Genomic DNA, 13,879 nt, shown 5'->3' with positions numbered 1-13,879 from the left:
ACCCCCTGTTAATATAGATGTTTATGGTTACCCCCTGTTAATATAGATGTTTATGGTTACCCCCTGTTAATATAGATGTTTATGGTTACCTCCTGTTAATATAGATGTTTATGGTTACCCCCTGTTAATATAGATGTTTATGGTTACCTCCTGTTAATATAGATGTTTATGGTTACCCCCTGTTAATATAGATGTTTATGGTTACCCCCTGTTAATATAGATGTTTATGGTTACCCCCTGTTAATATAGATGTTTATGGTTACCTCCTGTTAATATAGATGTTTATGGTTACCCCCTGTTAATATAGATGTTTATGGTTACCCCCTGTTAATATAGATGTTTATGGTTACCCCCTGTTAATATAGATGTTTATGGTTACCCCCTGTTAATATATATGTTTATGGTTGCTCCCTGTTAATATAGATGTTTATGGTTACCCCCTGTTAATATAGATGTTTATGGTTACCCCCTGTTAATATAGATGTTTATGGTTACCCCCTGTTAATATAGATGTTTATGGTTACCCCCTGTTAATATAGATGTTTATGGTTACCCCCTGTTAATATAGATGTTTATGGTTGCTCCCTGTTAATATAGATGTTTATGGTTACCCCCTGTTAATATAGATGTTTATGGTTACCCCCTGTTAATATAGATGTTTATGGTTACCCCCTGTTAATATAGATGTTTATGGTTACCTCCTGTTAATATAGATGTTTATGGTTACCCCCTGTTAATATAGATGTTTATGGTTACCTCCTGTTAATATAGATGTTTATGGTTACCCCCTGTTAATATAGATGTTTATGGTTACCTCCTGTTAATATAGATGTTTATGGTTACCCCCTGTTAATATAGATGTTTATGGTTACCCCCTGTTAATATAGATGTTTATGGTTACCCCCTGTTAATATAGATGTTTATGGTTACCCCCTGTTAATATAGATGTTTATGGTTACCTCCTGTTAATATAGATGTTTATGGTTACCCCCTGTTAATATAGATGTTTATGGTTACCCCCTGTTAATATAGATGTTTATGGTTACCCCCTGTTAATATAGATGTTTATGGTTACCCCCTGTTAATATAGATGTTTATGGTTACCCCCTGTTAATATAGATGTTTATGGTTACCCCCTGTTAATATAGATGTTTATGGTTACCCCCTGTTAATATAGATGTTTATGGTTACCCCCTGTTAATATAGATGTTTATGGTTACCCCCTGTTAATATAGATGTTTATGGTTACCTCCTGTTAATATAGATGTTTATGGTTACCCCCTGTTAATATAGATGTTTATGGTTACCCCCTGTTAATATAGATGTTTATGGTTACCTCCTGTTAATATAGATGTTTATGGTTACCCCCTGTTAATATAGATGTTTATGGTTACCCCCTGTTAATATAGATGTTTATGGTTACCCCCTGTTAATATAGATGTTTATGGTTACCCCCTGTTAATATAGATGTTTATGGTTACCCCCTGTTAATATAGATGTTTATGGTTACCCCCTGTTAATATAGATGTTTATGGTTACCCCCTGTTAATATAGATGTTTATGGTTACCCCCTGTTAATATAGATGTTTATGGTTGCCCCCTGTTAATATAGATGTTTATGGTTACCCCCTGTTAATATAGATGTTTATGGTTACCCCCTGTTAATATAGATGTTTATGGTTACCCCCTGTTAATATAGATGTTTATGGTTACCCCCTGTTAATATAGATGTTTATGGTTACCCCCTGTTAATATAGATGTTTATGGTTACCCCCTGTTAATATAGATGTTTATGGTTACCCCCTGTTAATATAGATGTTTATGGTTACCTCCTGTTAATATAGATGTTTATGGTTACCCCCTGTTAATATAGATGTTTATGGTTACCCCCTGTTAATATAGATGTTTATGGTTACCCCCTGTTAATATAGATGTTTATGGTTACCCCCTGTTAATATAGATGTTTATGGTTACCCCCTGTTAATATAGATGTTTATGGTTACCCCCTGTTAATATAGATGTTTATGGTTACCTCCTGTTAATATAGATGTTTATGGTTACCCCCTGTTAATATAGATGTTTATGGTTGCCCCCTGTTAATATAGATGTTTATGGTTACCTCCTGTTAATATAGATGTTTATGGTTACCCCCTGTTAATATAGATGTTTATGGTTACCCCCTGTTAATATAGATGTTTATGGTTACCCCCTGTTAATATAGATGTTTATGGTTACCCCCTGTTAATATAGATGTTTATGGTTACCCCCTGTTAATATAGATGTTTATGGTTACCTCCTGTTAATATAGATGTTTATGGTTACCCCCTGTTAATATAGATGTTTATGGTTACCCCCTGTTAATATAGATGTTTATGGTTACCTCCTGTTAATATAGATGTTTATGGTTACCCCCTGTTAATATAGATGTTTATGGTTACCCCCTGTTAATATAGATGTTTATGGTTACCCCCTGTTAATATAGATGTTTATGGTTACCCCCTGTTAATATAGATGTTTATGGTTACCCCCTGTTAATATAGATGTTTATGGTTGCCCCCTGTTAATATAGATGTTTATGGTTACCCCCTGTTAATATAGATGTTTATGGTTACCCCCTGTTAATATAGATGTTTATGGTTGCCCCCTGTTAATATAGATGTTTATGGTTACCCCCTGTTAATATAGATGTTTATGGTTACCCCCTGTTAATATAGATGTTTATGGTTACCCCCTGTTAATATAGATGTTTATGGTTACCCCCTGTTAATATAGATGTTTATGGTTACCCCCTGTTAATATAGATGTTTATGGTTACCCCCTGTTAATATAGATGTTTATGGTTACCCCCTGTTAATATAGATGTTTATGGTTACCTCCTGTTAATATAGATGTTTATGGTTACCCCCTGTTAATATAGATGTTTATGGTTACCCCCTGTTAATATAGATGTTTATGGTTACCCCCTGTTAATATAGATGTTTATGGTTACCCCCTGTTAATATAGATGTTTATGGTTACCTCCTGTTAATATAGATGTTTATGGTTACCCCCTGTTAATATAGATGTTTATGGTTACCTCCTGTTAATATAGATGTTTATGGTTACCCCCTGTTAATATAGATGTTTATGGTTGCCCCCTGTTAATATAGATGTTTATGGTTACCTCCTGTTAATATAGATGTTTATGGTTACCCCCTGTTAATATAGATGTTTATGGTTACCCCCTGTTAATATAGATGTTTATGGTTACCCCCTGTTAATATAGATGTTTATGGTTACCCCCTGTTAATATAGATGTTTATGGTTACCCCCTGTTAATATAGATGTTTATGATTACCCCCTGTTAATATAGATGTTTATGGTTACCCCCTGTTAATATAGATGTTTATGGTTACCTCCTGTTAATATAGATGTGTATGGTTACCCCCTGTTAATATAGATGTTTATGGTTGCCCCCTGTTAATATAGATGTTTATGGTTACCCCCTGTTAATATAGATGTTTATGGTTACCCCCTGTTAATATATATGTTTATGGTTACCCCCTGTTAATATAGATGTTTATGGTTACCCCCTGTTAATATAGATGTTTATGGTTACCCCCTGTTAATATAGATGTTTATGGTTACCCCCTGTTAATATAGATGTTTATGGTTACCCCCTGTTAATATAGATGTTTATGGTTACCCCCTGTTAATATAGATGTTTATGGTTACCCCCTGTTAATATAGATGTTTATGGTTACCCCCTGTTAATATAGATGTTTATGGTTACCCCCTGTTAATATAGATGTTTATGATTACCCCCTGTTAATATAGATGTTTATGGTTACCCCCTGTTAATATAGATGCTTATGGTTACCTCCTGTTAATATAGATGTGTATGGTTACCCCCTGTTAATATAGATGTTTATGGTTGCCCCCTGTTAATATAGATGTTTATGGTTACCCCCTGTTAATATAGATGTTTATGGTTACCCCCTGTTAATATATATGTTTATGGTTACCCCCTGTTAATATAGATGTTTATGGTTACCCCCTGTTAATATAGATGTTTATGGTTACCCCCTGTTAATATAGATGTTTATGGTTACCCCCTGTTAATATAGATGTTTATGGTTACCCCCTGTTAATATAGATGTTTATGGTTGCTCCCTGTTAATATAGATGTTTATGGTTGCCCCCTGTTAATATAGATGTTCATGGTTACCTCCTGTTAATATAGATGTTTATGGTTACCCCCTGTTAATATAGATGTTTATGGTTACCCCCTGTTAATATAGATGTTTATGGTTACCCCCTGTTAATATAGATGTTTATGGTTACCCCCTGTTAATATAGATGTTTATGGTTACCCCCTGTTAATATAGATGTTTATGGTTACCCCCTGTTAATATAGATGTTTATGGTTACCCCCTGTTAATATAGATGTTTATGGTTACCCCCTGTTAATATAGATGTTTATGGTTACCCCCTGTTAATATAGATGTTTATGGTTACCCCCTGTTAATATAGATGTTTATGGTTACCCCCTGTTAATATAGATGTTTATGGTTACCCCCTGTTAATATAGATGTTTATGGTTACCTCCTGTTAATATAGATGTTTATGGTTACCCCCTGTTAATATAGATGTTTATGGTTACCCCCTGTTAATATAGATGTTTATGGTTACCCCCTGTTAATATAGATGTTTATGGTTACCCCCTGTTAATATAGATGTTTATGGTTACCCCCTGTTAATATAGATGTTTATGGTTACCCCCTGTTAATATAGATGTTTATGGTTACCTCCTGTTAATATAGATGTTTATGGTTACCCCCTGTTAATATAGATGTTTATGGTTACCCCCTGTTAATATAGATGTTTATGGTTACCCCCTGTTAATATAGATGTTTATGGTTACCCCCTGTTAATATCGATGTTTATGGTTACCCCCTGTTAATATAGATGTTTATGGTTACCCCCTGTTAATATAGATGTTTATGGTTACCCCCTGTTAATATAGATGTTTATGGTTACTCCCTGTTAATATAGATGTTTATGGTTACCCCCTGTTAATATAGATGTTTATGGTTACCCCCTGTCAATATAGATGTTTATGGTTACCCCCTGTTAATATAGATGTTTATGGTTACCCCCTGTTAATATAGATGTTTATGGTTACCCCCTGTTAATATAGATGTTTATGGTTACCCCCTGTTAATATAGATGTTTATGGTTACCTCCTGTTAATATAGATGTTTATGGTTACCCCCTGTTAATATAGATGTTTATGGTTACCTCCTGTTAATATAGATGTTTATGGTTACCCCCTGTTAATATAGATGTTTATGGTTACCCCCTGTTAATATAGATGTTTATGGTTACCTCCTGTTAATATAGATGTTTATGGTTACCCCCTGTTAATATAGATGTTTATGGTTACCCCCTGTTAATATAGATGTTTATGGTTACCCCCTGTTAATATAGATGTTTATGGTTACCTCCTGTTAATATAGATGTTTATGGTTACCCCCTGTTAATATAGATGTTTATGGTTACCCCCTGTTAATATAGATGTTTATGGTTACCCCCTGTTAATATAGATGTTTATGGTTACCCCCTGTTAATATAGATGTTTATGGTTGCCCCCTGTTAATATAGATGTTTATGGTTACCTCCTGTTAATATAGATGTTTATGGTTACCCCCTGTTAATATAGATGTTTATGGTTACCCCCTGTTAATATAGATGTTTATGGTTACCCTCCCTCCAGGTTCTTCAGCTCGTTTCATCTTTGTAAAAAACGTGTTCATGAAAAATGATCTTTACGATCTGACCTATAAGTATAGGTGCTTATATAGGTTATATGTGTGTACATGCGTGATTGTGAGCACATCGCAGTTTGTGTGTGGGTGCGTATGTATGTACATTTTCCTGTCCTGCTACACATTCAAAATGTAACGAGTACTTTTGGGTGTGGGAAAATGTAAGGAGTAAAATGTGCATTATTTTATTTTGGAATGTAGGTGAGTTAAGTAAAGTACAGTTACCCCCCAAAATACTTAAGTAGTACTTCAAAGTATTTTTACTCAGTTACTTTACGCCTCTGTCTCCGAGCCCATAGTAGGCCACCGGGTTCATGGTAATGGCCTCCCTTCCTGAGGGGAAATTAGCCGCCCCGGGCCCTGATTGATAAACCAATAAATCTTTAGTGGCCTTGATAATTAAGCTGTCAGTGCTGCTTGTTACTGACAACCTTTTCCCTCTGGTGCTTCTGCCTCCATGTTTACACAAACCACGCATTGCCTCCCTGCCCTAGCAGTGCACTATACTGGCTAACCATACAGTACATAGGCTACACACTAGTTTCATGTCAGATCAATCAAATAGGGTTCATATATCCTCACCAGCACTACCCCTCTACTCTGCTGGTTGACATGGATTAGGAATCCCTGTTGTCTGGCTGTGTAGTGTAGTAGTCCCTGGTAGGGCAGGGCTGTATGTACCTCTATACTGTTCCCCTCCTGAGGACATAAGAGCATGTTGGAACAGAGCCCTGTGGCGTGTATATCCTCTCACCTCAGAGCACTCTCAGCCACTCCCTCCCAGCATGGGTGCACAATAGGCCAGAAATGGGGAGGGATGGTGGGAGTCTCCCCCCTCCTTAAAATAGTGATGATACTGAGATTGTACTGTAGGCATTTTTTTGTTTGATCTTAAATGCTCCCCCCTCCTTCCACTCCCCAGTGTTGTGCTATGTAGATGGTGTTTTGTATAACATCAGATTTGCATTGTTTCCCTTTGTAAAGAATATAATGCTAGGGTTGAGTAGATAAGTGGATAGTGGTTGAATAGACTATGATCTCAGAGATTCAATTTATAACCAGTCAAACATGGTTCAAATATAATCAACCAGGCATAACCCCTCTAGTGTCTCCACCTTGACCTATGTATTTATTTATCTGTTGTTATGTGCTGTGTTGTGATGTGTTGTTATGTGCTGTGATGTGTTGCGTCGCATTTTGTTGCGTTGTGTTGTTATGTGCTGTGTTGTTATGTGCTGTTTTGGTGTGTACTGTTTTGGGGTGTGCTGGGTTGTGCTTGTTGTGTTGTGTTGTGCTATGTTATGTGCTGTGTTGTGTTGCATTATGTGCTGTGATGTGTTGTGTTGTGCTGTGTTGTGCTATGTTATGTGCTGTGTTGTGTTGCGTTATGTTGTTATGTGCTGTGCTGTGCTGTGCTGTGTTGTGTTGTGCTGTGTTGTGTTGTGCTGGGTTGTGTTGCGTTATGTTGTTATGTGCTGTGCTGTGTTGTGATGTGCTGTGCTGGGTTGTGTTGTGCTGTGTTGTGTTGTGCTATGTTATGTGCTGTGTTGTGTTGCGTTATGTTGTTATGTGCTGTGCTGTGTTGTGATGTGTTGTGTTGTGCAATGTTATGTGCTGTGTTGTGTTGCGTTATGTTGTTATGTGCTGTGCTGTGTTGTGCTGTGTTGTGTTGTGCTATGTTATGTGCTGTGTTGTGTTGCGTTATGTTGTTATGTGCTGTGCTGTGTTGTGCTGGGTTGTGTTGTGATGTGATGTGTTGTGCTGGGTTGTGTTGTGTTGTGTTGTGTTGTGCTGGGTTGTGTTGTGCTGTGCTGTGCTGTGCTGTGTTGTGCTGTGTTGTGTTGTGATGTGTTGTGTTGTGCTGTGCTGTGTTGTGTTGTGCTGTGTTGTGTTGTGATGTGTTGTGCTGGGTTGTGTTGTGTTGTGATGTGTTGTGCTGGGTTGTGTTGTGATGTGTTGTGCTGTGTTGTGTTGTGCTGGGTTGTGTTCAGACCACAGGGCCTGTGTGGTTCCCGGTGAGTTCCAGTGTGCTGTGCTGTGTTGTGTTGCGTTATGTTGTTATGTGCTGTGCTGTGTTGTGTTGTGTTGTGTTGTTATGTGCTGTGCTGTGTTGTGTTGCGTTATGTTGTTATGTGCTGTGCTGTGTTGTGTTGTGTTGTGTTGTTATGTGCTGTGCTGTGTTGTGTTGCGTTATGTTGTTATGTGCTGTGCTGTGTTGTGTTGCGTTATGTTGTTATGTGCTGTGCTGTGTTGTGTTGCGTTATGTTGTTATGTGCTGTGCTGTGTTGTGATGTGTTGTGTTGTGCAATGTTATGTGCTGTGTTGTGTTGCGTTATGTTGTTATGTGCTGTGCTGTGTTGTGCTGTGTTGTGTTGTGTTGTGCTGGGTTGTGTTCAGACCGCAGGGCCTGTGGGGTTCCCGGTGAGTTCCAGTGTGCTCTGCTGTGGTGACCATTGACCTACTGACAGACAGACAGGCAGCCACAGTGTAGGTTTACAGTGCTGAGTGGAAGCAGCTGGTCTCTCCATCCATGCTTTCTGTAAACACCCAACATCCGCTTTAATCACAGCCGGCCCTCATCCCCTAGTTCTCAGCCCTCAGCCATCTCAGACGTCAGCCCCCTCAGCCCAATGCCGCGACAGGTAGCCTAGTGGTTAGATCGTTGGGCCAGTAACCGAAAGGTTGCTGGATCGAATCCCGAGCTGTTAAGGTAAACATCTGTCGTTCTGCCCCTGAACAAGGCAGTTAACCCACTTTTCCCCGGTAGGCCGTCATTGTAAATAAGAATTTGTTCTTAACTGACTTGCCTAGTTAAATAAAGGTTAAAATGCCAGCGGTGAGCTCACCATCATTCCCCCAAATCCTCCTGCCCACTCTATGTCTGGTCTGGGTCATACGTCCCTCTACCCCGGCCCCCATCCAGCTCATTCACGTCCAGACCAGGCCGGACACACAGTGAGGGAACGTGTTTAAACTACAGTACACTGGCTTTGATACATATTGGCAGCAGTCAGCGTTGTCTAAAGCGACAGGCTGTAGTGCACATTGAGGAAGCTGCAGTGGCCTGAGCATGTGTGTGTGACTGTGTGTGTGTCTCACTCACTGTGAGTTATGACTAGCTACATGGAGGGGTCTCAGGGGTGTTAGTCACTCAGATGGCTCGGTGGACGACCCCTACCTTGGCACAGGGGGCACTCTCTGGGGGGAGGTATCAGAGACGATCCCTGTCTGGCCCTGGATCCTGGCTCTTCCCTGACTGGATGCCCCCTTTCCACACATACACATGCTCCTTCTAAATCCAATCCAACTCCCCACCTATGGCGTGCCCTCTCCCATCCAGGCTTGATATAGAAAATGCATGCATAAGTATTCATGTTGCTCTCGGTGTCATGTCCCGCAGCAAAGCCAAACCAATCATTGAGAGGTGTCTTTTCCTCCATAGGAACCTAATTATATCTCACCTTTATTAGTGAGAGGAGAAGGTACTGTACATTCGTTCAGGAGTCTTTTTGTTATGCGTTTCATAACTAATTCCTTCCTTTTAATGTTAGCCTTGTCTTGCGTTTCCATTTGGTTGTAGATTCCCCCCCCCCCCCCCCCCCAAACACAGGAGACATCTAGCTGTGCTATTAAGAATCAGGAATAAGGGAGTTATTTGCATAGCAACATAGCATGTCCATGTCCACTAGCTGTGTTGTGTAACTTTATGTGTTATTCATCATTACATATGATGGTTTATTTATTTAATGGATAATGAGGTTAGGTGTTGATGAAGATGACGGTGGTGAAGATGAAGATGTATAGCCTACAGTAGGAGGGAGAGATATAATAATAACATAGTAATCTCCTGTATCATGAGAGTGTTGTTGGGTAGATTCTACATGGAGGTTCATTATTAGACTCAGAGAGAGTAGGACTGGGACTGGCAGGGTGAGTAGAGGGTCTAGTGAGATCTCTTGGTGCAGGAAGGAGCTCTAATCGTCTTTGTCAACCTCCTGCCGGGATGTCAGGACTCATATAGGTGCTCGTCACATTACAGAGGAACAGGGAGACATCAGCGGGGTGCAATGCCTGCTGCTGACGATGGCGATGTGTTCCCACACATGGACGCCCACCCGCTGCGGGCAGAGAGAACAAGGCAGCATCAACATGCATGGCCCCCGCAACACGTAACTTCTGACGGTCGGAACCAGCGGCTGCTGGCGGTGCGAACGCCAATTACTTTAGAGGGGAGGTGAAGGAAGGGGCGAGGGAGGCAGTGAGCGGCCCTGTGGTTGTCTGTGCCCTCTGTCACCGCCACTTAGTGGTTCCTCCAGCCCAGCGAGCGAGGGAGGGAGGCAGTGTTTCCATGGATGATGAACTCAGGGCATTGCCAGCCACAACCAGGTTACCATAGCACTCGTTCCCCTGTTAGGGTACTCACTCATAGAGAGACTGGAAAGAGGATTTAGGCCTGGCCACTGTCAATGTCAGATTCACCCAAAACCTCAAATTTAAGGTGAACTGTTTGGGTCAGACACTCCATTATTTTAATGATGGTCATCCTTGGGGAGGACCTTGACCTCAATAGGTCTTCTTGGTCCTTTATCCCCTTGTTACTGTTTACCTCAAATACGATATCCAATACATTTTACTGATCCAAACCTATGTATGAATTCTAAAAACGCTCATATTTAAGAAAATGAACAATGTATTGAGAAGCCAGATCGTGTTGTGAATCAAAATGGTGGTGGATATTTCCACTGGACGTGTACTGGATGATATTGCTGTTCTCAGCAGAGTGGTCTGTATACAGTGTTTGTTGATATTAGTATATTGCCAGATTCATCACACAGCAGTTCCAATCCTCCTGTGCATCCTTACCCAGCTCCCCGCCATCCAAATGTTGTCAATCCTACTATATGCTGACTCAAATGGACTCTGGATGGAATAAAACCTATTAAAATAGTGTATTTTATGAGCAGCTTATACACCTCTGAATAATAACAATGCAAGTGTATACACTACATTCCCTGTACGATTGCACCTTGAATGAAATGAGAAAATCTGTCAGTTTTCCACAGGAACAGCTCTGTAATTGTTTATAGGGACATGTAAACTAATACTGTAAAAGGGATACATACAATATTGTTTTATACAGACATTGTTGTAAGAGTTCATGTACAGATGTAGGATCTTAATTTGAGGCAGTTTGCTACAGCAGCAACAGGACATTTGAATTATTATGTGGATTATAATTCATTACCATTTTTGTAGGGGTTGGTACATTTTTCATGAAGGCAAAACAAGTCTGACACTTCTAAGTGGAAATGACAACTTTAGATGTATTTTTAAAACTCAAATACACTACAAGTTTGCAGAAACAAACTACATCTGTAGAACCCTTACAACATGAATCCTCCATCTATTTGTTTCCAGGGATGATGATGACATTAACGATGTGGCGTCCATGGCGGGGGTGAACCTGAATGAAGAGAGCGCTCGTATCCTGGCAACCAACTCTGAGCTGGTGGGGACACACATCCGCTCCTGTAAAGATGAGGCCTTCCTTCACCCGGGCCTGTTACACAGACGCATCCTGGAGACAGGTACGGACAGTACACTACTACAGTACATTATAGTACATGATGACACCCTCACTAGAGAAACCTCTGGAGAATACGCCTTGTTCACAGCAATCAAACAATAGAAGTTGCATACAGAGTAAGTCTTTAAAGTCATTAAATGATAGAGAATTGAGTTGGAATCATGTACAGTATCGTTGTCTTCACGGTTAGTATTATCTCCAGGTCCATAATAATAATTCCATAATCATCTAGTGTTGCCAATGATGCTGATCTTCATTTTCATCATAGTGATTATTATCTTCAGATTGATCTTGAATTTATTCATGAACGTGTACCAAACAGAATCATGTTCCTTCAAACGTGTGTTGGTTTAGAAAATATAGGTCATACCCCTGTCTGTGTGTGATGAAATCTATCTGTTAGCTTTGTGTTTTCTTGTATTCTCCTTGTTGTTTCTGCATCTGTAGTGTCATCAGTAAAGACAGACAGTTTGATTTACTTCCCCTGATGGGAGGTTACAGGCCAGGCCGGAGCAGACGCTCCTTTCTGCCCTCCCTCATTTTAAACTTGGTGCACTTAACAGTTCTTTCACCTCCTTTAATGAATTCTTCAGTGTCTGTCTGAACTTACTAGACCCCAGGCCCTGACATAAATACTTTATAGAGATGTCTTTTGAAGGCTGCTTGTCAGATTGTCCTGTGGACTGAAGGAGGAGAGTTCAGAGTTACAAGACTGGATTTAGTTCTTCTTCTGTCTTTTGATTGGAGCTCCACATTCAGATACTGTCCTATTTGCGAATGTGAGATGATTCACGGACCAGTGGAATCAGTCTCTCTCTGTTCATATTAGAATTCATGTGAGGGTTTACCATGTGATAGACTAGTATCTACAATGTATTGGCCTCTCGTTAGGCACATTCAATGGTGGTACTGGTAAGTGGCACTTTGTTACACTTCAGGCCTTTTTGCACTGTGTCGGAAATGTCTAAGCCTAATGTGTGAAAGTGCAATTCAATAATATTACCCTAAACAACTAAGTCTTGAATACACGTTGCATTATAAATCACACAGTAGAATAGAATTCAAACACAACAGGGAGTTTTAGCTCTAATACGTTTATTCTTGTTTTACCTCAATTAAGTATCCACGGTGACGGTGACAATGAGGCCCAGAGGTCATGTGCTGTTAGACGGTACATTGGTGAGGTTGTTATCCTGTCGCCTTGGGGAGGAGGGGGTTAAAAATGTAAATCTTGCTCTGGGGGCTTGGTGCTGTGCGGGGGCCGGGTGGGTGGGAGGCCATGGTGCCCCCTGCTGGGGAAGTGGCACTTGGGCGGCTTTGTTGTGTCAGTGATGGGCTGTGGAGAACTCTCAGCTGGCAGCAGAACCAAGGGAGGCTCCCCAGCCTGCCAACTCTGCTCAATCAGAGGCTAGTGGGGATGTGGTCCTCCTCACACAGTGGTACACAGCCCTGACTCACCCCTCTGCTTCATGCTGCCCTCTCTGCTCTCTGCTGCCACCACTGGACAGGGAGATGTACAGCGGGGCAGGATAGATTCAGATCCGGTGAGGGCCTTTCAGAATGTCCAGGAGCTTGTTTCTCTCTCCCTGTTTCTTTCTTTCTCATTTTTTCTCTTTCTATCTCTTCCCATATCTCTCTCTCTTCTCACCCCCTTCTCTCTTTCTATCTCTCTGCTTTCTCCCCCTCTCTATCGTTCTTCAGGCTTGTCCTTGAGCCGTGGGCCAGTTTCATTTGTGAAACCGCAAGCAGCAACTCCCTCCTGACTCCCAGGGCCTAGAACATATGCACAGCTGGAGTTCTCTAGAATAGCCTCTCAAAGTAAATGTGCACTGGTACCTCAGAGGTCCAATTCTGCAGAGACACATGCAGAAGTACTCAACTCCAGAGAGACTCACTCGTGTTCAGTGCAGAAAGTTCACTTTTCTCTATTTAAGGGTAGATGAGATTACCAGTAAAAACAGTACAAAATAAAGCCTGTTAAGGTGGTTGGAAACTAACACTAAAGCAATACGATGCTGTTTAGGCTCTCCTATAGTCCTAAGTGAGGGGCTGGTGTGGACTACATTGTACACTGAGGAAGGTATTTATTATTTCATAGAGAACTTGTCTTTCTTTGTCTCTGTGCCTTAAAGATCTCAGTTTGTAGGAGAGTGGAAACCTTTAGTATTTTACCTTTTGACATCGCTTACGAACCAGAGAAAATGTTTTTGAATTTTCACACTAATTACCAGGCTTATACAGATCTCGATCCTTTCGAGATGTTAGACTGGGAAAAGATGTGTGTACAGTACGGCTGATTTAAATAATTGGTGTGGTTTACTTAAAAGTCTACCAGAGAGAACATTCTGTTAATGGAATATTAAAAAGGAAGAAAAACAGATCCTAACCTCCTAAACTCTGTCCTCTGAATTATGACTTCACAAACTGTTTACTGCCAGAAAACTAGTCTAAATGATCCTTTAAAGTTAATGTTGTTTGCAGCTAC

At 40.4% G+C, this 13,879-nt stretch overlaps 1 protein-coding gene across 2 annotated transcripts in view; it reads left to right on the top strand.

The window, feature by feature from the left end:
* Positions 1-13,879, top strand: part of LOC110506721 (transcription initiation factor TFIID subunit 4) — a 148,066-nt gene that overhangs the window by 68,259 nt on the left and 65,928 nt on the right. For both annotated transcript variants that reach the window (XM_036963830.2, XM_036963829.2), the window contains one exon: positions 11,226-11,395. In XM_036963830.2, coding sequence (XP_036819725.2) covers positions 11,226-11,395 — 170 coding nt within the window. The remainder of the gene's footprint in view (positions 1-11,225; positions 11,396-13,879) is intronic.

The sequence above is a fragment of the Oncorhynchus mykiss genome, chromosome 26, assembly GCF_057628025.1.
Source record: "Oncorhynchus mykiss isolate SJ-2025 chromosome 26, ASM5762802v1, whole genome shotgun sequence".
Lineage (NCBI taxonomy): Eukaryota > Metazoa > Chordata > Actinopteri > Salmoniformes > Salmonidae > Oncorhynchus > Oncorhynchus mykiss.
This window is presented reverse-complemented; position numbering and strand designations above follow the sequence as displayed.